We start from the raw sequence: 26,797 nt of genomic DNA, 5'->3' as shown, positions 1-26,797 counted from the left end.
ATAAACTACTTGATTAGCTTACTAGCCACTATTTAACATCCCTAATCTTGAATAGTGTCCACATGGCAGCTTATACCTGCATAACTGTTGTGGAATAATTACTCTGCTATAGCTATGATATAAAATTTCCCCAAATAGAGAAGCTTTAAGTCATATCTGATGATCTTAGTACAATTAGTAGACTGACTTATTTTTGTTGTTGAAGTATTAAATATTGTGGTAGATTGCAGTGAGGACTTACTTGCTTCTAATCATTGCTGGGGTAAGAAACAAGTTGTTTACTCATCTGTCCCCAAACTTTGTTAATCTCTATTAGTATCACAAGGGAGAGGTAAGAGGAGGTGAAGTACTAAAACATAAAAACATTTATTCTGTTTTCATGAGCCAAAACCCCAGTTATTCCTTATCTTCTGTCAAAACTACCTGCTTTCCCCAGCACCCTCAGCAGTGTAATAATTCATCAAAATGAAAATACACAGAATGCTGACACACTTAAATTTGGATGCATTGAAAAACCTGTAGTTAGTTTTCACAGAAAATAATAGACTGCTGGACTGGTAAAGCAGTAGTAGTATACAACTGAGGCTTAAGTTCTAAAAGGATCCAGAGCCTTCGTACTTCCCCTGAAAGAAGGTCTGCTAGTAATTACTGTAGATTTAAAATTTATATTGTACTAATGAATATTTTTTGACAGCCCCAAAAACTGTCATGGGCTCTCTCTGTCAAATGTTTTTTTCCATATAACACATTATCTGCAAGTCAGATCATACTCTCAACACCTGTGGAACTCCATTGTCTTCAGCTCATGCCCTCAGTGATACCTGCATGTTCCCACTAGCCCTATGTGGGTTTTCAAAGTTATATTTTCAGAATAGAAAAGCACTCACCCTCATATAAGGATGTTAGATAATGTTTGTTTTAGTAATCCTATAGCTGCAAAAAATCAGGGTGCTCCCGGTTCCGGTCTCATTCCCAGGGAGCCTGATGCCACTCTGCGTTGTTACCTCTGTATCAGAGGCAGCAGCTCAGAGTAGCAGGCGGAGTCTCTCTACATGGGGAACTAGTTTAAAAATCAGCTCCCTATGCAGACCAGCTCCTACCTGCAGCCCTGCACTGTTGCCACTGTATCTGATATGGCAGCCCCTGTCCACGGGGCTGAGCTCCCTGCAGACAGAGGCTGTTCCATGGCAGCCTCCCTTGTCTCCCTACCCTTCTTCTTCCCCCTCTCCCTCCCCTCCCGGGTGCTACTGCCTCTGATACAGAGGCAGCAGCATGGGTGGGGAGGGACAGGTGGCTCTGTGGAGCACCGGCTTCCGCCTGCCCCCTGTATTGCTGCCTCTGATATAGAGGCAGCGGGGTGGGGAAGGGCTGTGCATGTAGTCATTCGAATTAACTGATAAGCCTAGGTTTAGAGGTTAATCAATTAATCGACTATACACTTACATTCTTACCTCATAATATGATACAAGGCAGCCATGGTGAGAGTTACGATGGTCATAATCTGAAGGATTCATATTTACACCAATCTTCAAGTAGCACGAAGATGCTGCAACTACTATTCATCTCAGAGATTGAAACATCTAGTTCAGTGCTTCTCAATCTGCAGCTCACAAGCTGCTTATTGCCTCAGTCAGCACACAGCTGAGACCTGTGTGATATCCTCAGGGCCATACAGGTAGCATGTATATAGTGTGGCCACAGCCCACATAACACATACTGTGCGGTATATGCAGTCCACAATGGTAAACTAGTTTAGAACCACTAATCTAGTGTGTCACAGCACAACGCCGATTTGAATTAAAAGTTGGACGTAGGCTCTTATAGTTGATTGGCCCTATGCAGGTGAACCAAATTGCACTGTTGCTTTATTTTCCAAATTACTTCCATGAATTTTGAAGCTAGGCAATTAAGTTCCTAAAACAAACTGATTGAGAGTGTCATTTTGCTTTGATCCATGTCTTTATTAAAAATATGCATTTTTTTGGTGTGAGTTGACAGAATTTTGTGCTGCTGTTTTTAACTTTGTTTAATACTACAACTTGTAATTCTTAAATACTTGATTTTTTTTTTTTAAAGGTGAAGTCTGTGAAAACTGGGTCAGTCTTTTGGACAATATGCTGCTGTCTATCTTACTTTTATATGGTAAGCCTTTTTATTTGTATGTAAACTAAGCTGTTTCTGCTCAGTCCAGTTGAGAGGATACAGGTTTTGCTTTTGTTATGTTTTTAAACTGACAGCTGCTTCTGCTGGACTAATTAACTCAAAGAAGTGGGCAGATGTTTCTTTTTTCTGCTCAGAACTTTTTGTAAAGATTTATTTGCTCTGGGAAATAAGTTTTTCCCTTGTATGTATATGCTAGGACTTCTGGATTAGCATGCATACCGATTCCTCTGGTGATGATATTGGTGGAGGCTCAAAATAGGTGGAGACAATTTGACAATAGAAGAAATGATCTTATTCAGAGTGAATTGGTGGATATTGGGTGGATGGCCTCAACAAACGTGGGGCTACGTCTATCTAAAGAAGTTCTAGGTGACTTGATCACCACATAGAAGTTTGTATACTGGGAGAAAGTAACTCATACTAGAAGATTATTTGATGTAGCAAAGACGTGTAACAGGATGTAATGGCTGGAAGTTAAACCTAGAAAAAATTAAAATAGGAAATAAGGTACAAATTTTGAAAGAATAATTAGCCATTAGCCTAGCACAGCTTACTATTGAAGTCTTTAAATTAAGACTGAATCTAAAAGAAATGCTCTAATTCAACTACAGGTTGCACCTCCAAAAACTGGTATTCTGTGGTCCAGGACCATGGATGCTCCTGGATCAGAGAGCCCAGGAGCCTAATGGCAGGAGGACTGGCAGCCTGGCCAGGGGCTGGAGCCCTGCAGCAGTACCCCCCAGAAGCATGGGACCTGGGCCAGTCCCCCCAACAGCCCATGACAGCGTGGGGCCAGAGCCCTTAGGCAGCCCTCAGCAGCCCAGTAGCTGCGGGACTGGAGCCCTTTCTCCATCATCTTTCACCCTTACTGCTAGCCCAGCCCAGGTTTGAGCCCTGGGTCTGGGCTGGGCTGGTGGTAGTGGGGGAGGAAATGGAGGTAGGGTGCCATCTGGAGTGGCAGTAAGCAGACAGCACTAATCGGGCGGCAGGCTTGGAGGGCTGGTGGCAGGGGACCTCCCCTGGTCCTGCAAATTTTCTTGTACAGGGCTGGTCAGATCCCGAAAGTGCCAGACCAGGGAGGTCCAACCTGTACAAGTTGTTGGTTTAGTGCAAGAATTATTGGGTGAAATTCAGTGAGCTGTTTACTGGAAGAGGTCTTAGAACCCATGAAAATGGGAATTTCTGCAAGATGTGGGAGATAGGGATGTAAGCAACTAGTTGACTATCCGATAAGCAAATGTTATTGGGTAGTCAACTCGACTAGTTGCTTCCCCCTCCCCTGTTTGCTGCCTCTGTCAGAGAGAGGCAGCAAGCGGGGAGGGAGCAGGAGCCTGTTTTAGAGGGAACTGGTAAAGCCTGTTCTTTCCCCGCCCCCAGCACCATCTCTGCAGGGAGCAGGGACAACAGAGGCACAGTGGGAAACGGCGTGAGCTGGGACTGCTTTAGTCCCCACTCGCACTGGTTTCCACTGCGGGTGCTTCTGCTTCTCCTGCGGGTCTCTTATACATTTCAAAAGCAGAAGTGCAGCAGGGAGCACAGGGTGAGCAGGGACTCAAGCAGTCCCTGTTCACTCTGCTCTCTGCAGCACTCCCCCTTCCAATCCCTCCCCTGCCTCTGAGAGGCAGCAAAAAGAGACTGGAGCTGCTGCTGAAGGGAGCTGGCTTAATCAAACTCCCCCCAGCACTGTCTCTAAGGTGCCGCCAACCCCACCCTGCTGCAAGGTGCCCAATGGAGAGCCCCCCCCCCCCTCCCCTCCACTCCCTATGGACAAGGGCTGTTGCCTCCAAGGAACTCCTGTTCACAGCGGCCAGGGTTGGCCACCACAAAAAGGGACTGCTGGACTCAGTGCAAGGCAGAATCAAGCAGTCCCAGCTCACGCTGATCACTGCGCCACTACATTTAAAATTTAGTAAGAGCCCAATGGCTCTTAGTACGTTTAAAATACAGAGCCGCAGCATGGATGGCTGTGGAACCAGCACGATCCAGGGTTGCTCAGCCCCGGCTTGAGTTGGCTCCTCTGGAGTTACCCCCCGCTGCAGCTCTGCAGAGGCACTTATCGACTAATCATATAGTTGATACAAATTGTATCTACTATATGATTAGCCCAATAATTGCATTTAACATCCTTAGTGGGGAGAGGGGCTGTTAGGAGAGAGTCTGTCAGTAAAAAAGACAGCAGTTACTTTGTAGGAAAAACTGATTTTTTTAGAAATGGGTTGAATTGATTTTTGTAGTGGGAAGGGTTTTTGGAGAAGATAAATTCCTACAGACATTAAAGTGGGAATGGGCGCCTACTGGAGTAAAAGAAGGACTTGTTTATGTAGAACTGGAAGTACAGGCAGTCCCCGAGTTACGTCGGATCCACACTTACGAACGGGGCTTTTCTCGCCCCAGAACTCGTGGGCGGCGGGACCACCCAGACGCACAGTGGTCCCGCCACCGCGTCCTCCAGGGCGAGAAAAGCTGCTCCGGGTGTCCCTGGTCTGCTGGGGGGGTCCCCAGCAGACCAGGGACACTCCAAGCAAAGCCGCAGAGGCGGTGGGGTCCCGCGCCTCCAAGGCTTTGCTCCACAGCAAAGCCGCAGAGGCGTGGGACCCCGCCGCCTCTGCGGCTTTGCTCGGGGTGTCCCTGGTCTGCTGGGGACCCCTCCCACCAGACAAGGGACACCCCGAGCAGACCAGGGACACCGGAGCAAAGCCGCGGAGGCGGCGGGGTCCCCGCCTCCAAGGCTTTGCTCGGGGTGCACCTAGTGCGGCCCCACCTCCCCCAGCAGACCAGGCTTTTGTTGTGGACGCCTGGGATAGATCATCTGGGGTGCTGCCGGGTTGGTCCTGGGGGGACCTACCCGGCAGCGCCCCAGATGATCTATCCCAGGCTCCAGATTCAGCCGCTGTTGAAACTGATAAGTGGCTGATTCCAGGAAGCTGGGGGCAGAGCAACTCTGCCTCGGGCTTCCTCTAGTCAGCCCCTGGTCAGTTTCAGCAGCAGTGGCTGAATCTGGAGCCAGTTCCAAGTTACGTACAAATTCAACTTAAGAACAAACCTATAGTCCCTATCTTGTACGTAACCCAGGGACTGCCTGTATTGCATAGTACCTGCAGCTTAACAAAAGAGTGTCTGGCAAGAGGAGCTTGCATCTTAAGCTAAAGAGTTCTCAAATCACAAAAGGATGGTGATTGGGATTTGTGTGTGACTACGGTATCTAGGGCAGTGTTGGGCAATAATTTTTGCCCAGGTGCCACTTCAGAAATTTTGAAGTAGCCCTGGCACACCCGTGAAGGGGCGGGGCCTAAAAGGGAAGGGGTATGGCTACCCCTCCCCCCAGACCATGATTGGTCTGGGGTGTGGGGGCGCCCTTTGCCTCTTCCCCCCCCCCCTCCTTCCCACTAGGCACCTATGCCCTGGAAGAGGCTTGGCACGCTCCGCCACCCTCAGGCCAATCAGTATAAAGTTTATATATTAGCTTTATACTGCAGAGCCCACAGCAAAGTCAGCTCCCTAGAAGCAGGGTAGCCAGCCTTTGCTAGCCCTTCTTCCAGAGAACTGGCACATAACCATAATGGAAGCCAATAAGTTGATGATTATTGGTTACCATTTAAACGGTTACACTTGAACGTCCCTAATGCCTGGTCAAAGGTTTGCATGACCGTATTTGTGTGCTGCCCTCTCCTTCACTCAGGGCATGCTGGGAACTGCAGCAACTGTTATTGTCCACCTAACTTAGAGTTAGGGGACCAGCCAACAATGTCCCTGTACAAATTGGAGGGGACCCTTTGGCCCCCACCCTTCCTAAAGAGTGTCTGGGGGGGAGGCTCACAATGGGGGTGGTGGGGTGCTCCTACAGGCAGCCCCTTTTGCCTGTCTGGTGATTGAATCTCTTCTGTATACTTTTATGAGAAGCAATCCCATTTCAGGCACATGCCGTTTCCTTGTCACAACCAAACCCTTACTTTGCTTCAAGTTATGACAAGTGGAAGCTGTATATGGAATCCAGTGGTCCTAGCTCTTAGTGTTTTGGAGGAGTTTTTGAATGAACAGACAAACTGTCAAATATATCACAATTTATGGTAGGCTGATTGTGAAACCATAGATAGATACAGATGTATTATTACATATGTTCATTTGATGTAAAATCAGATACAGATTAGGCCTGGGTTTGTTAAGCTAGTATAGTATTTTTGCTATACCCATGTATTCTGATAGATTATATCTTTTAAATTATTGCTTTACAAAATTCATCCAAATAACACAAGAATTGGTAATAAATTGTTATAGCTAGAAATCATGTGGGATAAGATTCTTCCACTGTTACTTGTTTTGTAGCATCTCTGTATCACACACATATTATGGGGGGAAAAAGGTACTGTGTGTAAAATAAGACACTTTGATTAGGGGTAGCAGAATCTCTGGCTGTATCTATCCATGAATGTCACATGATTTGTATGTCTGATATTTGAGATACACTGTTTCAAAAAAGACTGTAAAATGTTGGTTACAAATGCCATAGTTGTACTAGAGGGTATATTACATGTTTTTCATTTGTTTTAAGAGACATAGTCAACAAGTTAATGTTTAAAATTTGGCCAGGATTTAAGATTAACAGTAAAAATAAAATTCCTTCATTTGTATTATCCCTTGTGGAGATTATTTGCAATATAGCTGTTCCTTCTGTAGGAGAATTAATGATACTTTTAGTTGCTGCTAAGGTTTTAATCAAGCTCTTTATATGCACTTTGTCCTAGATTAGTCTTTAGGACTGGACATAAATGTACCCCCCGCACTTATAACCATTTTTGTAAATGCGGAACGGGCCAGAAACCTCCGACTTATGTCCTCGGTCCGCATTTACGACGGCGCACGGCGTCTACCATAAATGCGGGTTCAAGTTACGATGCCCCTGACTTGTGGTGCTTCCTCCAGAACCAATCGCATCGCAAGTTGGAGGCCTCCTGTATTTATCTTAATTAAAGTTTATATAATGACTAGCTCAGTGTTAATATGGCCCAAAGAATTGTCTTAAAGTAGCTATAATTCTTGCTCTCAAGCTCAATTATTATTTGCATGTATTTGATACAGCTTTGTAAGCCTTTCCATAGTGATGACCTTTTTTTTTTAAATATGAAGTTTTGGATCGAGGCAGGAAAGCATGCAGATTAAGATTGCTGTCAGTGGCTTTACAACTCCACTAAGAATCTAGGATTTTATTAGTTTTGGGAAGACTGGACAAAGGTACACATCTTGAGCTCTTTCTTAAGTAGCAGATTTGAGCTTTTAGCAAACTTTAGAAGGGCAAGCTGATTGAAAGCTTTGCCACCAGCTCCTGCGAACAACTTTATGCTTATTATGATCTTGAGTAATGCACACATTTTCTCTCTACCCTACCACAGTTGTCATCTTACAAGTCTCATACAAAGCCTGTATCGGAATAAAGAAGAATTGTTAGGAATGTAATGATACTACTAATAGGTAGTAGTTCATAAATGGAATCTGTTTACAGCTCTTAAGTTATAATTAACCTAATTTACAGTTTTATTTCTCATAGGTCTCTGCATGGGGTGGTTATGTTTTTATCATCAATCTTATTCCACTGCATGTGTTTGTGCTGCTGTTGATGCAGAGATACAGCAGGAGGGTCTACATAGGTGAGTGTTCTGCTTCTCTAAAATCATTTGAGAAGTGATTTCTGTTCCATTCTTATTAACAATCCATTCTGGTTCACAAGCATTAAATACAGCAATGTAAAATTTATCTTAATGCATTTGATGCTAAGTAGGAAACTAAAAATTTCATATCGAGTCTTATTATATTGGTTGTGTGCTGTATGCCCATTAGCTTGTTGTTTACGACATTAAACAGGCTGAGGATGTTATACATATTTAGTTCCTGTTTCAAGGCTGTCAGGTGTGGGTTTTTTTCTTTGTTAGCTTTTATTCCCTTTAGTACTCCATTTGGGAAGAGGAAAATCACTAAACTTTCACTGAGTTATTTAATATTTTTAGAGTCTTTTAGTACACAGGTGTTGTATGTCTGTTCAATCTGTATCACTTAATTGCAGCTTTATTAAAGCTATCCAGCAAAAAAAAAAAGTGAAAACTCCATTGTCTGATTCAATAAAATATTGTGTATTGCCAGAACTTTCGAAGGTGACTGTTTTTTAACTGTGCAACTTGAAAGGGGCCTAATCTTCAATATTGATCATCTACTCTGAAAATCAGGACCTTTAGGGTGGCTAAAATTGGGCACCAAAAATTGAAAAGGAATTGAAATGGATGTATTACAAAATAAAGCTGTCCCCCATATACAGACTTCATATAGATGTTATTTTTTTAAAGTGCATTCTTAGTTGAAGGTTTCTAATGTCTCCTAGGACCATGGATAATTTTAGTTTATGTGCAAATGTAACATCTAAAGAGCAGTATAGCATGGAGATGAGGGGTCGAAGCTTTCTATGAGTTGGATGGGTAGAGGGAGGGAAAGGGGAACTGATATGACTGGGGGAAAAGAGTATTCTGGTAGTTCCTACTGCCATTCCTATGGCACTTCCTTGCCCACTGACTGATGTGCTCCACATACACCCCATCCCTCACTTCCCCCAAGTATCTGGTATATTGGTGGCCCCCTACCCAAATGCTGGTCACCTAGTCTTCTTCCAGCCTCCCCAGGGAAAACAGGACTTACGTAGGCCAGGGAGTCCTACCTGCTTCTCAGCAGCCAACCTGATCTCATGCGCTATCCTCGGCGGCCTCTCTAGACCTGCTTCCAGGTCCCATTCTTCTGTTTTTTCTCCCTCACTCTTTTGTTATCGTGCATGGGGATTGAGCCGAACTGGTTCCGGAAAACCTTGGAGGTTCAGAAATGTTGATCCCTCCAATATTTCCTTTGTGGGGTCTGTAGCTCCTCCTTGTTTGCCCTTTTCTCTGTATCCCACTGCCCCTGGTTTAGAGTCAGTCAATCCAAAGGAATCCTTCAAAAAACACTGGATTGAGAGGAGACACTTTTCAACACTTTCAAGCATGTGTGAATAGTGTTCAGAGAGTAATTGGTCTGCTTGGCATTTATATGGTGTTTTAAAACTCTTCAAGAGCTTTAAAATTTAGCCAGAAGATTGTAGGCTTATATGCTACAGTCCAGGGATTCTTCCTGTGTACAGTTTCTTTGCACACTCTTTGCTACCAGCATGGAAATCAATACATTTTAGTGAAGAATTAAAAACATAATTGTATGTCCGGTATGTCTTGAATTTCTTTATGCTGTTATATTCATAGATTTAGGTGGATGGATTGATTTAAATCAAAATAGATTTAAATCACCAAGCAGGAAATCTTGATTTAGATAATGGGTTCTCATTAGCGGTTGTAATTAGGTAGTATTTTTTGCTAGCTAGGAGGATACACTACGTTTGTACACATTTAAGCAGTTAAGCTTAATGTATATTTATTCGGCTTATTACTTTTTACATATTTTTATAATGCTAAAATGAATCAGCCACAATTTTCTTTTTACTAGATTTATTTTTACATTTGGTTTGTGTCAAGCTGCATTTGGATAAAACTTGGAATTTAATTAAATGCACAAACAGCATTTTATCATGTTTTGCATTTAAAACTAGATGATTCATTAAAGAGAGTTAGTAATATTTGTTAGCGGATTGAACTCATTGTTTTTTGTCACCACGTCCTTTAGAATTTTTGAACTGGTATATCTCCTCCCCTTGTCACCACATTTCTACTCATAGATTTGAAGAGGGGAAACCAGCTTTCCTGCTTTTTTTTACAGCTCCAAATCTCTCTCTCAACTTGGAATGAAAAACTAATTACTGAACTCTAGTTGAATAAAATTTGAAATGAAAATATTCTCTCTGCATCTGCAGAAGATGCTACTGCTATCAAAAGCTGGTTTAGCACTTCAACAAATTGATTCCAGGTGCCTTTATAAAGTCAGTGGCTTTTAAAAATTGAACAGCATATGTTTTCTGCTTGAATATTTGTACTTAATATAAGTGATTTATTAGATTAGGCTTTTATATTGGTTTGTTTTTAAAAAATGCTTTTAATTAAAATTCTAAAACCAAAGTAATTTTTAAAAAATGAAATCAATTTTCCTCCACCGTGGGGCATGGTTTTTAACTACAGAAAAGCTGTATAGTATTGCAGGTTTTGCTATGATCTAGAGCAGAGCTACTCAACATACGGCTTGCGACCTGACCCGTTTGCGGCCCACATTGCAGTTTGGGTTTACACGGGGCTCGACACATGGCCCGCAGGTGGGAGCCAAAACAAAAAAGTAGTCAATATAATGGTCTTCTGTTGATGTGTTTTTGTAGTTAAATTCCTGGGCTATCATTGCTCATTAAAAGTGTTGTCATATAGGTGGAAATTGGGTAAATATTGCATTTTATTAATATCAGCAGAACTGACTTAAATGGGGCCTGTGTGATTTGTAGTCTTGCCTTAATCTTTGTATTCATGCCCATCAGTGTGAAAGAAGCTATTTGCATATACATTTGTATGTATATGCAACCACACTTCAGTTGCTGCCCTCGGCATGTGCTGAGAGTATCTTTGTGGCCCATGGAGCTTCCAAAGTTGAGTAGCCCTGCAGTACTCCTGCAGTAACAACTATTCTTTGAGGTGTGTGTTCCTGTGGGTTCTCCATGACCCTTCCTTATTCCCTGCTCCCTGGAGTCCAATTGCTCTGCAGTAGACAAGGAACTGAAGGGGGGACTCGGGCCATGTGCAAAGCATCTAACCACCAGCAGCACAGCCCGACTGCTGCGTACGTGCAGCCCAGTTAACTGCTATGAAAAAGCTCCAATTCTGTGGCTTGCTCCGGGGATAACACATCACCTTATGTGGAGCACCCATGGGACAGACACACTTGGAAGAACAGTTGTTAGTGCACAGGGTGAGTAACTTCCTTTTCTCCCTTCTCCTTCTACTTTTTGACAATGTGTAACCAAGAAAAGCTATACTTAGCATGAGTTACATGTCACTTTTTCTGCCTATTGTGGGTACCCTTGAGGATTCTAGAGAAAAAGACCATGTGGATGAGAGGAAGTCAGACTCCTATAAGTGCACTATTTATCACTAATTTTTTTAAGCATTTGAAAATGCTGATGTAAAATACCTGAGTTGTGACTGAAAAGTAGTAATCCATCTTTATATCTTTCTGACACTGAGGTGTGTCTGCTGCGAGATGCAAATTAAACTAAACTGAGGGCTATTTTAATGTATGCTTGAGTCTGCCAACAGACTCAAGATAAGCAGCACCAGGCTGGAGCCTGCACCCCTCCCCAAACCTCTGCACAGCAAGATTCCCTCTAACATTTTCCATCCTTGTGCAGAAAATTTTATGTGCACCAAGGCATGTGTAGATATGCACCATCAGCAGAAAAACATGCTGCTGTCTGTGGGCACTCTGCTAACGATATGGGTGGCATTTGAATTTTTCCTGCTGGCTGTCCAGGCACTCAGCTTACATGGAATACTGCTGCCCAGCCCTACATTCATGCTTCGCCATAAAATTTTCCTACCCAAATGTGGCTCTCAGGCCAGAGAATTTGCCCAACCCTGATCTAGCAATATTCCTCCACTTTCTCCACCATGTTTCCCAAGTCTCCAGTCCTGTGGTTGACAGATGCAACAATAAGAACGGCCATACTGAGTTAGACCAAAGGTCCATCTAGTCCAGTATCCTGTCTTCTGACAGTGGCCAATGCCAGATGCCCCAGAGAGAGTGAGCAGAACAGGGAATCAAGTAATCCCTTTCCTGTCACCCATTTCCAGCCTCTGACAGAGTCTAGTGACACCATTCCTACCCATCTTGGCTAATAGCCATTGATGGACCTAACCTCCATGAATTTATCTAGTTCTTTCTTGAACCCTGTTAAAGTCCTGGTCTTCACAGCCTTCTCTGGAAAGGAGTTTCACATGTTGGCTGGGGGGGGGGGGGGACTTCCTTCTGTGTGTGTTAAACTTGTTACCCATTGATTTCATTTGGTGACCCCTAGTTCTTCTGTTATGGGAACAAGTAAATTAACTTTTTCTTATTCACTTTCTCCAGATTGGTCATGATTTTAATAGACCTCTGTCATATCTCACCCTTAGTCTCCTCTTTTCTAAGCTGAAAAGTCTTTTAATCTGTCTTCATATGGTACCCGTTCCAAATCCCTAATAATTTTTGTTGCCCTTTTCTGAACCTTTTCCAATGCAATATAATTTTTTTAAATGAAGCAACCACGTCTGTACATAGTATTCAGGATATAGACATAGCATGGATTTATATAGAGGCAATAAGATACTCAGTATCTTATTCTCTATCCCTTTTTTAATGATTCTTAACATTCTATTTGCTTTTTTGACTGCTGCTACACATTAAGTGGATGTCTTCAGAGAACTATCCACAATGACTCCAAGATCTCTCTTGAGTTGTTATAACTAAATTAGTCTCCATTTTGCATGTGTAGTTGGGATTATTTTTTCCAATGTGCATTACTTTACATTTATCAACATTACATTTCATTTGCTGTTTTGTTGCCCAGCAACTTAATTTGTTGAGATCTTTTTGAAGCTCTTCACGGTCTGCTCTGTTCTTAACTATCTTGAGCAGGTTAGTATCATCTGCAAATTTTGCCACCTCAATATTTGCTCCTTTCTCCAAATCATTTATAAATAGGTTGAATAGGATTGGTCTCAGGACGGACCCTTGGGGGACACCACTAGTTACCTCTCCATTCTGAAAATTTACCATTTATTCCTATCTTTTGTTTCCCGTCCTTTAACCAGTTATCAACCCATGAAAGGACTTTCCCTCTTATCCCATGACAACTTACTTTAGCTTTTGGTGAGGGACCTTGTCAAAGGCTTTTTGGAAATCTAAGTATACTATATCTACTGGATCCCTCTTGTCCACATGTTGACCCCCTTAGAGAACTCTAGTAGATTAGTAAAGCATGGTTTCCATTTACAGAAATCATGTTGACTTTTCCCCAACAAATTATGTTCATCTGTGTGTCTAACAATTTTATTCTTTACTATAGTTTCAACTAATTTGCCCAGTACTGATGTGACTTACTACATCTCCTTTGCTATCCCAGGATCTCCATTGGCTTGGGGAGAGGGCGAGGGAAAAGGAGAAAACCTCTGAAATTCTGAGGTGCTTAGAGGCCCAAAGTAACCTAATGGAATGCACATGAAGATTGGTAGAGCTCGCCAATGGGCGAGTAGATTACATAATTTGTCGAGCCCTGAAGATTGGGGGGGTTGACTATATCTTGCAATTTGAATATTCATTGGAATGCAAACATTACTTTTTAACTCACAATTATCATGGTGCATGTAAAATTCATTTTATGGATTGACATGCATTTTGTGGCATTGCAGTAATGGTTTTTAAAAAAAAAACCAAAACCTATAGAATAATATGAGGAAACCGCCTGGACTACTATGTTCTAAATGCTGTATTTGTAATTAAATTAATATGCCTGTAAGTAAAGCCTTTGTTAGGTTTTTTGGCAGTACCGTGATCAAATATGGAAAACGTGTAATGATTCTCTTCTCTCTCCCCCCCCCCCCCCCCCGCCACTGTTTGCATACTGATAAAAAGATGGTTCTTTGACCAATGCCAGGAAAAGCTTTTTCCTCAGTGATATTTGTTCTATCAGCTCTGGTGCATCCTGGCTTTGCACCCTCATAGTGCAGGTATATATGGCCTTCCTGCCCCATCGTTTGTTTACTGCCTATGACTGTCACAAACTGCTGCTCACTTTTGCATTTTCCTGCAAGTATTTCTCAGTGGACTGTATTTGTAAATAGTTCTTTTTTTCTAGAGTTTTGGTTGGTTGGTTGTGAACCTTGCTTAGTGGGGTTAGCTGTTCGTCAGTCCCTATGTTCAAGCTGGTGCATTGTGCCATAAGCTAGTGCCAGTTAGTGACACATACTTCAGCTTCCTCAAGTGTCTGGGGGAAGACATGTGATCAGAAGTGTTGAAGGATTTGCAAGGGCTTTAGGCCCACAACTATGGATGGTGACACTAGACACAGGTTCCTCCTTATGGAGGCAGCACTTCGTCCACCTTTGGAGCCAACTCACATTGACTTGGCACCAAGGATTTTGGCATCAGAAGTGCACTCGTGTTTCTAAGGGTGATGTAGTGCCATTCCACTTCTCTGGTGCCGAGGAAGGCCTGGGACTACCAGCACCATCACTAATCTCTGGTGCCAAGGAAGGCGACTTTGGCACAGTACACTTGGCAATGGCTTTACATTGACGGTGCTGAGAGGAGAGGAAAACTGACCGGAGGAGTGTCTCGACTTCAAGGTCTGAGGGGCAGAGAGATGCTGACAGATGTGGCCCAGACTGGGCCACACAGACACACCAGTGGTGTATACAATACTGTTGACTCTTGCCTTGGGAAGGGCCCCATTGAGTCTGGCATCTTTGGACTCTTCACCAAGAGAGCCACGGGAGTTTGACAGCCCTGGCATTATCCTCCACACTGGGGACATTTGAAGCAGTTGCTGTATCTGTCAGTACTGCTATTCCCTGCCATTCAGAAGTTGCCACTTGCTGTACCAGATGCAAGGACCACCACAGCACCAAGGAGAAGTCCATAGTCCAGGAGGTAATACACCGTTGTATCAGAGTCAAGAGTCCTCTCTCCCCACTCCTTCCAGCATTCCCTCAAATCTTTTATGTCCATATGCAGAACTTCTGTGTTACACAACCTCCATATTGTACAACAAGTCATACTGCACATGGACAGTGTGTGGCAAGGGTCTGGGATGAAGGCTTTGGTTGGAGGTGCAGGCTTTGGCTGGAGATGAAGGGTTCAGGGTGCAAGCTACTCTGGGGGAGAGGACTACCCCCAGCTTTCACTGCAGCAGTTTGAGCCCAGGTGAGAGGTGCCTATCCATGGATGCTGACGCTCCCGTGAGCACAGCCAGGGAAGGAGCGGGTGTCCCCCAAGCAGAATAGGTCTGGACTAGATTGAGTGGGGGCCAGGTAGGAGACCCTGGGGCGGGTCTGGGTTGGGCACTGCGGCCAGGGGAGATGTTCTTTTCCCCCACCAGCCCCAGCACTGACCTACCATGGCCAGGGAAGGGGTGTCACTCCTCCAGCTGTGACATTTCTGTGCTGGGGCCAGCGGGTAGATATGGCACTCTGTGTGGCAGCTCTGAGTCTCAGCACGGGGGTTCTTAGGTAGCTGTGCAGCCACACAGCTTGGATGGAACTTAGTCCTCTACTATCTCCCTTGGAGCAGGGACTGGGCCTCAGTGCTGTGTCCAATACTGAATTGCAAGACCCGACCACATGGGACCCGTCCAATGCAAATGGCAAGGAACAAGGTCCCTTCCCTCCACCTTGCTCAGTTTAGCAACTGCTGGATGAGGGGGATCCACCTGGGGGAAATCAGCTGTTGACATCCAGTTAACTGCATGGGCAACCTAGTCAGCTGTTTTCAACTGCTTCAGCCAATTGGCTCTCCTCATCTGGCCAATTAGGGTGTGAAGCCACGTACTAACTGTTTGGCCAGAAGCTTGTTCAGCTGGTTTCCCAGCATGTGGTGGCTGTAGTTCGCAGCCTGGCTCTGTCTGAAGGCATGTGAGTCTTTTTCCAGGATAAAGGGAGCTGGGCTGAGACAAGCAAGGTTATTGCCAGCTCCTCAGCTGACCCCATAGGATAGGGAAGGAGATATAGCTTGGGCAGGCCAGTAGCTTCAGAGGCTTGGAGGAAGACAGCAACTTCTTAGCTGGCTGCAGGTGCTGGGGGTGGGGCAGTGTTCCTTCTGGTTGGTCTATGTGCAGAAAGATTTTCTTTGTGCACCAATATGGAGGTGATATATTACATTACATAAGTCATTCTGTACAGAGACAATGCATTGTGGGGATGGGGCCAAGGGCTTTTTGGATGAGGTCTCTAAATGGGGGCTCTGGGTGCAGGGGGACCTCTGGACTGAGGTAAGTAGTTTGTGTGAGCTCTGGAGTGGGACTGGGATTGAGGGATTTCAACTGCAGGAGGGGGCTCCAGGATGGGGAGTTCGGCCACAGGATTCTGAATGAGGAGGTTGGGAGTACAGGATTGTGTGAGATCTCTGGGGTGAGCCTGAGGATAAGGGTTTGGGGACATAAGTTTGAGGGCGGGATTAGGCTTCAGGATTGGGATGCGGTAGGGGGTACAGGTTCTGGACTGGGGGTGTGAATGAGGGATTTAGGATACAGGGGGGGACTCAGAGTGGGGGATGGGAGCAACTGTGAGGGTCTGTAATTTTGCTACCTCAGTTAACTTGTGATTTTTTTCACGACGCGATTCTGTATTCACCTTCTGAATGCTTTTTTGCAACTTTATTTAATAAACCCAAACACAGTTATTCAAGGCTTAAATACAGGGGAAATTTCTTTAAAACTACCTATTTCTTGGTTTCCATACTAGCACTTTATAATTTGAAGAGCAGCATATTTTTAAAAACAAAGATAGTCTTAAACCTATCAGTGTTTTGACCTTAGTTTGTAAGTTCTTTTTTGCCTTAGGACTGAGTTGTTAATATGTACAGGTCTAGAATGCTCTTTAATGAAAGTGAATAATTGTATGAAATTGCATAGATTTGGTTGCAGAAATCAGCACTGGTTTAGTCACCAGGAGGTTATTCTCTCACAATGTAATGCAGTGCTGAGCAACTAAAACTGGACCAAAGCTTGTTTTGTGAAAGTGTTTTATTCTCAGTAAATAGACTTTTTTTTCTGTGGTGATCTAATTTATTTTTAAAATCCATTGGATTAGATTATATGATTCCTTGTTTTTACAAAGAACATACACACTAGTAGGACATTATGAGTTAGCATGTTAGACTACAGGTTGAAAATATGGTCCCTTTTGACCTTAAGATCTATGAACTTCAGGGCTTTGAAAAAATGTTCTTCTTAAACTTTGGTGTAAATTTCTAATGAAGTCACATAATTGAATAAGAAGCCTTGCTGTTTTTTTCTCTCCTAGACAGAAAGGAACTGGTAGCCATATGGAGAACCCTTTATCTATTAGAGATGTGAATGACTAGTCACTTCCCCCACCCCCCCTTGCTGCCTTTATCAGAAAAAGGCAGCAAGGTGGAGGGGGGAGGGTGCGCTTCAAAGTGGCTGCATGGAGCCTAGGGTCTGCTGCTTTGAAATGCCACATTCAGCCCAAAGTCATCTGGGGACTCGTGAGTCACCTGCTGGTCCTGTGCTTCCCACAGCACTTTTGCCTTTGAAGTGTAGCAAAGCCCTGGAGCCTTTGCTGCACTTCAAAGGCAGAGGCGCCCCTATCAACTAATCAAATAGTTAATGCAAATTGTGTTGACTATTCGATTAGTAAATTGATCAGAATTTTACGTCCCTGGTATCTGTTTCAGAGAGGGGATATTTTATTCAAGTTAACTGTCACATCCAACATTAAACAGGAGTGTGTGGTACGTCCATTATGGAACCTCAAACATGGAATACAGTTGGGATTAAAAATTGAGTATAGGATCCTCAAAACATGAAGGGATTTGGAGGAATTTTAATAGTGTGACCTAGAGTATCAAAATAGTTCATGATACACAGTGCATCAGGTTTTCTTTTTCTGTTTCAAGAATTCACATGCACACCAGGGAAGGGGAGACTCTGACTGTGGTGGTCATTTTCTGCCTGTCCCAAACTTTTTGCGGGGAGTTGTGGGGAGGTGAATAAAAGAATAAATAATTACATAGAAAATATAACAATAGTATAGGAGCAGGTTTATTAAGGTAGTTCAACACACAAATGTGAAATGCACTGATGAACGCCAGTTTCTCTGATTCCACAGGATGGCAGTGTTGCCACATTTTCATGGTGTTAGGAATGATTTATAACCGTTCCTTGAAAATTAAGTATTGTAGAACAAAATTATATTCCCTTGACATAGGAGATAGTAGCCAGGCGAAGGGCTGAAAAGCATACAGGCGGCCCCTTGCGATGCGATTGGTTCCTGAGGAAGCGTCGCAAGGCGGTGGGCATCGTAATTTGAACCCTAATTTACAATAGGCGCTGTGGGAGCTAAGGTGGGGGGGGAGGGCGTCCTGATGCTAAAAGGAAGCCACTAGAAACAAAAACATTGCAAGTCATCTTGATTGTTGCGTCTAGTTATTTAGCTACTTTTCTGTCCAGTGCATTTATACAATGGGGTCCTTATTGATGGAGGCTCCTAGGAGCTACAGAAGTACCGGTACTAAATATAGAACCTGATCCTGTTGAGCTTTGTATAGCTGGAACCTCATTTAACTCATTCGAACTTTTTGTGGACTTAGGGATCAGTCCTTGAGGAACTCATTACAGGATTGGGACCGTAGTGAAGAATGTGGTGCAGAGTATTTGTAGACGTGATAGCCAGAGTGCTGCCCCCTAAGTCGCCAGAGGAAGAAATGATGAGAAGGTTAAAGTCTATCTTGAAAATTGCATGGAAGCTTCAACTTACTGTAAGCTATCCTGGGTCAGATGATACAAGCAGTGTTTGATTACTTCAGGAATGACTAGAGAATTGAAGCCTGGACTGTAGCAGCAAATTGTATTGGACATCCCTTGATGCAAAGTAACATTAGTGTCCAGTAGTGGAGAGCAATGCTTTATGGACTATTCTCTGAACAGCTAGATGGCTAGTTTACCATTTTCCTTAAGATGCCAACTTCCAGGGTTCAGAACTGGGATACAATCAAAAAAAGTGTCCTTTTATATGTGTTCACTTTTTTGATTGTATCCCTTTGGTATATATGGTCATGCCAATTTTCTTCCACAATTTAATCTGAGGAAGTGGGTCTGGCCCTCGAAAGCTCATCACCTAATAAACCATCTTGTTAGTCTTTAAAGTGCTGCATAGTTCTGTCTTTTGTTTCAACTAGGAAAAGAGAGCTTTCACTGACTAGTGTCAGGTACTTCCAATTTTGATGATAAATGGTGGAAATGTCCCAGAAAGAGAGAATATATTTAAACATCTGTATACTTGAGGATGGGAGAAGCAAGTTGAGCTAAAAGTGATACTGATGACGAACTGTTAAATGAATATAACTGAAACTTGATGTGAAGTCTCACAAATGGAAGGTTGATGCTATAGGTGCAGTCTTATATGAGATAGAAAAGGAAGAAGATAGAGCAATGGCATGTATCCAGGATTTACCAAGCCAGTGAGGTACAAGCTTATAATGAAGATGATAGTTGCAGAATACTTCAGCTAAGGATGAGAAAAAATAAACAAATCTCTAGTAATCTGATTGCTGCAGAAAAATTCCTGGACACGCTATTGTGAAATTGGAAATTACTGAAGACATACAATATGGGGCCTTTAGCTGCCCTGGTGTAAGTAGAAGGGAACAAACTTTATGGGGCCATCTGGCTAACTAAAATCATGCCAGAACATGAATGTTGCGGATCAGAGTGTGCCGGATTAGACAGGTTCAATCTGTAGAAATTTTAACACAATTAACAAATTGGCTGTGAGCTTCTAATCTCTGCAAATTTATGCTGCATATCCAAAGATATTACTACGAGAAGCCAATGAAATAAGTCATATGTCCATTTTCATAAGACTTCAGTAAAACTGTACTTTGCTGTGCTTAGTTATGGACACCTTAAAACTGAAATATGTTCAATAATTTTGAGAAGGAGAGGAATTAATTTAATGGGAAATATTTGTTCTCTATCTATGGATATTCACACAGATTTATAGAAGTGTAAGACTGCAAAGGGCTTTGAGATGTCATCTAGTTCAGTCCCCCTGCACTCAAGGCAGGACTACACAATTACTAGACCATTCTTGACAGGTGTTTAACCTGTTCTTAAAAAATGTCTAGTGATGGAGATTCCACAGCCTCCCAAGCAATTTGCTCCAGTGCTTAACACTGGAAAATTTTTCTTAATGTCCAGCCTAAACTACCTGTGATGCAGTTTCTTGTCCTATCTTCAGAGGTTAACAAGAACAATTATTTACTCCTTTTTATAACAACCTTTCATATACTTGAGAACTTTTATGTCCTCTCTGTCACTTCTCCGGACTAAACAACCCTTTTTTTCAGGTCTGTCTTTATATGCCATATTTTCTAAACCTGTAATGACTTTTCTTGCTCTCTTCTGGACTTTTTCCAATTTGTCCACACTTCTTGAAATGTGGCATCAGGAACTGGACTAGTGGTTTTCAAACTGTGGTGGTCTGCATCCGCCTTCTAGGTGGTCCGTGGCTCAAGCTCAGCACCCCTCCTTCCCCTTGCAGTAGGGAGCCTGTGCTGGTGTTCCAGCCGTGTCCTTTTCCCCCCCACCTCCCACAAGGTTGGAGCGCTGGTGATGCCTTCCCACTGGTGGAGGGGAGAGAGAGCGAGCCCTGAGGCGCTCAGTGCAATCTGGCTCACGGGAAAGGAGTGCTCCCCTCTCCCCTAGATGAGGGAACAGCAGCATATGGACATGCTGCCTGGAGATTTCCCCACTGCTCCCATTGGCCAGAATCCAGCCAATGGGAGCAGTGGGAGTCCATTCCTGGGACCTGCCTGGTACATGAAGGCAAATGTAAGTGCCCCACGCCCTCATGCCCAGAGCCCCATACCTCCAGCCCCTTCACACACTCCTCCTCCCCACTGAGACCCAGCACCCCTAGCCTTCTCCTGCATCCTTTCCCCAGCCCGCTTCTGCACCCTCCCTCCTGGCCACAAATTGCACTTTCCTTTGCTCTTTCCCCTGGTCAGATATCCTACTCCCAGCTTGCTCCTGTACTCTACCTCCCATTCAGACATTGCACGCTCCCTCCCTTTTGCACCTTGCCTCCTGCCCAGACTTTTCACCTCTGTTACTCTCACTGGCAGTCCTTTCCTGCACACTGAAACCTCCCCCCCCCCCCCATTTTTATCCCAACCCTAGAACATAGGAGGGAGGTACAGGAAAATCTACTAACCCTGGAACCCCAGAAGAGTAAATCTGGCCTATGGAAAGCCTTGAATCTGTACTCCCTGTACCTCCCCTTCCCCCAGTTGGCTTAGAGGACCACCAGAGGAGTGAGGTGTCTCAGTTTGGGGCAACATCAGTGAGGGTTGGAGGTTTGTTGGTGTGTTTTTGCTTCTCGCTTGTGTGGACCCCAACTGATTTTTCTGTGGGTCAGTGGCCCCTGACCCAAAAAAGGCACCCCACTCCTGCCTTAAATAAAGAAAACATGGGAACCTGTTGGACATAAATTAATATTTGACTTTATTAAAATGAAATTTGATTAACATGACAAAGTTAAAGTGTTTAGTCTTTTGAATAAGTTAATATTTCCTTTCTTACTGGTTAAATTAAATTGTTTGCCCTAGCTTCAGCACTAGCAAAATGGCTCGGGTATAATTATGTAATTTAACAGCAAGTTTCCATTAGCAACTGGTGGGCCACAGAAAGATTTGCAGAGAGCCAGGTGCGCCACCGGCCAAAAAGTTTGAGAACCACTGAACTGGGCACAGTTGAGGTCTTACCAGCACAGAGTAGAGTGCAAGAATTACTGCTAATACATCCAATAAGGTTTGGGATTTGTTTGTTACACATTTGATTCATATTTAGCTTGTGATCTGCTATAATCCCAATATCCCTTTTCCACGGAACACCTTCCCAGGCAGTCATTTCTCATTTTGAGGTATGAACACTGGTCTATCAACCATAGACCTTATTTGGAATTGGAAATATACAACAGGCAGCAGCAGAAATTAAAAAAAATATATAGTACAGAATTGTGTCAAACATAAGCTCCTAAAAAAACCCCCTTTTTATTTTTAATTGACAAGGTAAGGAAAGTTAATACGTTTAGATTTTTGTTGAAATGTAATCTTAACTCTGAGTTGGCCAAGAGACCGTTTTTGGTAGCCTAATTCTAAACACTATTGTCCACATCTATTTAAAAGCTGAGATACTAAAGTTGTGTTGGTGGGGCGGGGGTAGGGTGAGCAGAAGGAGCAGTGTCAGATGAAGGAATGGGATTTTAATCACTACTTTTTATTCTGATACTTTTGATCTGTTTCATTTCTGATGGCAATGGTATTTGTATTAATGGATCATCTGGAGAGCCCAATTAAGATTGAAGCCCTGTTGTGCTAATTCTTCTGCAGTCACATAATAGCTTATATTATTTCTGTGAAGTTTAGGCTGCTGTAAACAAAAGCTCTATGATCCTGCTTTTTCATATTACAGTAGACTTAGGACATCTACATTGAATGCCATTTACTGGGATCGTAAAATCCATAATCTTTTCACATTCCAGTAGGCTCTTAAAAGCAGGAACATAAAACCAATCCTCCTTAGGCCTAGTCTACACTAGGACTTTTGGTTGAATTTAGCCACATTGTCGATTTTCTAAACAATGATTCTGCACCACCAAGCCCATTCTGTCAACTTTAAGAGCCGTTGAGGTTGATTTTGATACTTCTGCTTTTCACGGAGAGTAACACTAAATTTGACCTTGCATGGTTGACTTTAGGATAATGCAGATGCAACACTGTGAAAGTAGATGTTCTTGGTGTCCTGGAGGTGTCCCACAGTGCCCATGCTGTGACCTCTCTGGCCAAAACTTTCAATGCTGCTGTTATCCAGGTGAACAAGAAAAGCCCTGGGAAAATTGAAATTGTATTTCTTGTGTGGCCATGGTGGTGAGCAGCAGCACACCTGACCATGAATGTCGTGGGTTGCAAACGAACACCAACATGGAGCGTGCAGGAGAACCTGAAACTCCTTGCTATGTGGAGAGAGGAATCTGCTCTCTCAGAATTATAAACCAGCAAAGAAATGCAGTTATCTATGCCAAGATCACCAAGGGCATGGAGGAAAAGAATATGCCAGGGACACCCAGCAGTGCCACATGAAAATAAAGAAGCTGAGGCAGTCATTCCTGAAGATAAAGGAGGCAATTGGATGATCTGGGTTAATGCCACTTCTGTGATCAGCTGCATGTGATCCCAGGGTGATCCAACCAGCTTCCGTAGCTAGTCCATGGATTCTTCCCAAGGCATTTCTTTGGCAGCCTTGGGCAGCAGCATGGAGGAAGAGGAGAGAGGCCAGCAAATGAGGGACAATCAATCTCCCCAATAGTCAGGACTTGTTTATAATTTTGGAGAAAATCTCCTCCTCCCAGGATGTCCTGCTGCCAGACGCTGACAGCAGGAAGGGCACTTCTGGCAAGTTCACATTTTTTATCGTACTACAAGTGGGTTAAGGCAAATGGGTGTGATCTGTGGTGGCCACTGTACCTATACAATGGGGATTTCCCCAGAACAGCTTGTTAATGTGTCTGGAGACAGAGTAAAAATCCTCCCTGCACATTTCCGTAAAACTCCCGGTGTCCTGCCTTTCTGACACTCCTGGACCCCTTTCCTCCAAAGGCTTGAGCTCCGGCCTGTCCCTTACCATGCCTGCTACCATACTAAGTTCAGCTGCTTCCCTAAAATCCTCGTGGTGTACATGCCACAGAGTGCACTTAAAAGCATAAGTGGCCTTGTACATAACACATCCCTACTGTCTTAAGACAGACAAATGGGGTTTCATGTGCTGCAATTTATCTCTTGGAAAGTCTGCCCTTCTCTCTTCATTACAGTGGTTGCAGCAGCGTGCATGGTGCACACTGACCCAGCTCTGCCAGCTGTCTGGCTAGCACAAATCCAAAGACAAAAACGTACTAGGGATGACGTGTTCAAGGAGCAAATGCAATCCACCCCACTTGGACAGGGAGCAATTAAGTGAGTGGCAGAATATGCTGCTGTAGGAGATGCCAGTGGACTTTGAGGACAAGAGAGCTTGCAGGGAACGCAAAGTGAAGAACCAGGAGAGTCTTGACAGTCATGGCAGATGTGATGCCCCGTATGGCAGCCTTCTAAGACAGCCACATGCACAGTTACCCACTCCATCCTTTGCAGAACCACATTCCCTTCTCTCCCAGAAGGGGCTAGAATGTGAGGGGAAGAAGTGACCTCCACTACATCCTTCATATTTCCCAGAGTCATTACCCTTTTTAGGAGAAGGGTATTGATGGTCTTGGCAACTTGGATTACAACAGCCCCCCCACTGTAGACTTCCCCACTCCAAAATGAGCTCTGACTGAAAGGTAGTGTTGCAAGCGTCCACAGAACTATTGCCACTTGCTTCAAAACTGTCAGAGCGGGGTCTCATTCTAGTATTTCTTGCACTTCAACGCAAGGGGGAAATAATTGACAAACTTCCATGAAAGTGGCCTTATGCATGTGAAAGTTTGGCAGCCACTGCTGATAGTCCCATAGCCGCATCACTAGGTGGTCCCAGCAGTTTGTGCTTGTCTCTCAGCACCAGAACTGGTGTTCCACTGTGTCAAGAGGATCAAATGCTGGCAGCATTTGCTAGTCACCCAACTCAGTGTTTTGCAGAAGACGATGTTCATGACCTCACAAGATTCTTACTCATTCTGCAGACCCTGGATGTTCTCTGGATATTCTCCAGCAAAAGGCGCATCATGGTTACTATGACTGCCATAATACTTTGCTTCTGAACAGGTTCCACGGTGGGTTTTATGCTTACCCTGCTATGGCATCTCCGTGGATAGCCAGGGGAAAAAAGAGTGCGAAAAGTCTTTGCCGTTCTGTGAGATAGCTACCCGCTGTGTATCACTGTCAAAGTAGATAGTAGTCACTCTACTAGGGACACACTGCTTCAAACTACATTGAATTCTTGTGCACAGTGGGGATTTGCACCTTACATTTTACAAAATAGGGTGCAAAAAATTGACCTTTAATAAATTCGACTTCATTTCAGAGTATGGAGAAGGCCTTAGAAATTGCCACATCACATTTGGCCAGTAATCCAACTAGTTCAGTGTTATGTTTTGATATTGGCCAGTACCACAGGCTACAGGGAAATGTATAAGAAGCCTTGTAGAATACAGTAATGAAATAATTAGCTCATAATGAAATGCTTTTCCCAGATCGCATTTTTTCTGCAGCTGTTTTGGTTCTCTTTGTTAAATGGGTTGACCACCCCTAGACTAAAGAGAAGAGCCTCACCAGAATTGTCAAGAAAAACAAACAAACAAAACAATCCAGAACAGAATTGTCGAGCAAAATAAATAAATAAAATCAAAAGGAGGCTGCCCCTTTAAGATGGCCACCATCTTGGGTGCCATTTTTAAAACCCTGCAGCTCTGACTTGGTAAGGACATGGGGGCCATTGGTGGGGGGGGGGGGGGGGCGCAGAAGCTGCTTCGTGAGCCGGACTTTTGGGCAGAAAGAGCCACGTGCGGCTCGTGAGCTGCAGGTTGGCCACGGCTGCTTTAGTCAGTGGATGGTTCATGTTCTGAAGCATGATGGCATGAAGTCCCGTGAAAAAAATAAAATGGTTCTAATTTTATACTAGATGTTCTTTGTCCATGTAAATTCTAATTCCCCCTTTCCCTCGCAATCCTACTGAATTCTGAACTTCTAATCCTTTGCTGTTTAATGAATTTCAAAGCTTATAAATAGTGCACTGTCTGAGGGGTTTAGTGTACTTTATTTGGTTGCTTTTCAAGTTAATTGAATGTCTCCTTGATCTTGTATTAGGAGAGAGACAAATAAGTATATTTGCCTTTGATTTTTATGTATATTTCATTTGTCCCCTCTCTAAATGGTCACAATTTCTTCAGTTCTCTATATTCTGTTGCTTCTAATGCCACTTATCCCTGTAGGTATAGATACTTTGTTGCGGGGCGGGGCAGACAAGAAGAAGATTACAGCATATTTTGGGTAGTTGGATGGTAGATTTCATTTACCTCTCAAAACTGAAGGAAAAAAATTCACTCTATCATGCTTTGCAAGAACACAATGGTGCAGTTAGTTCCTTTTTTCAGAACCGTTGTTAATGTGTGTATTACTGTTGTGAAATTTGCTCAGATTTCAATATCTAGAGATTATGTAGTTCTGCTATGTTAGGCATCATTACAGGTGAAAATAAAAAGGACACTAAAATTGTTTTTTGATGTATTATGTAGTAATTCATGCTCTCCCTCTTTTCTTTTCTACAGCATATAGCACTTTCTACATTGTGGGCTTAATATTATCCATGCAGATACCTTTTGTGGGCTTTCAGCCAATTAGAACAAGTGAGCACATGGCTGCTGCAGGTAGGAAAACTAAAACTCCTTTACTATTTCCAAAACATTTAATGCACAAAAGAATCCCATACATTTGTAGTTTTAAAAAAGTTGCTGTTCAGCTACCTTGCATTATAGTTAAATTGGTAAGGGTGGAAAATGTTACAATTTAGTAAACAGGCAAGATGCCTTTTTAATTGTTAAATTATGCCTTTTTGTGTGCATTACTAGAGGCTGTAAAGTCTTTTCAGTATTGAACGAGATCATTTCTCAGTCTGACAGTCATGTATTTACTACTAGATCCACTGAACTTTCAGTGGATAATACAGCTTTTTTAAGTATCAAAATCAGTGGTGTGCTTGATAGGTGAAATATATTTTTCTACTGAACAGCTGAAATTATACATTTGAAATAAAATTTCTGAAATAGTTTAGTGTGAAACCTCATCGGTTAAAGATTTTTACATTTTTAGTAGTCATAGTTGAAATTTTTCATTCAGCTCCTCTCATATGAAAATGTACTTTCATTTGTGCCAAGATGCATACCCTCTAGGGTTT

At 43.3% G+C, this 26,797-nt stretch overlaps 1 protein-coding gene across 1 annotated transcript in view; it reads left to right on the top strand.

Moving 5' to 3' along the window:
• Nucleotides 1-26,797, top strand: part of STT3B (STT3 oligosaccharyltransferase complex catalytic subunit B) — an 80,559-nt gene that overhangs the window by 28,619 nt on the left and 25,143 nt on the right. The window contains exons 4-6 of the mRNA XM_075921974.2: nt 2,077-2,142; nt 7,706-7,805; nt 26,172-26,270. Of these exons, the coding sequence (XP_075778089.1) occupies nt 2,077-2,142; nt 7,706-7,805; nt 26,172-26,270 (265 nt within the window). The remainder of the gene's footprint in view (nt 1-2,076; nt 2,143-7,705; nt 7,806-26,171; nt 26,271-26,797) is intronic.

The sequence above is a fragment of the Pelodiscus sinensis genome, chromosome 2 (genome assembly GCF_052426305.1).
Source record: "Pelodiscus sinensis isolate ZL-2025 chromosome 2, ASM5242630v1, whole genome shotgun sequence".
Lineage (NCBI taxonomy): Eukaryota > Metazoa > Chordata > Testudines > Trionychidae > Pelodiscus > Pelodiscus sinensis.
This window is presented reverse-complemented; position numbering and strand designations above follow the sequence as displayed.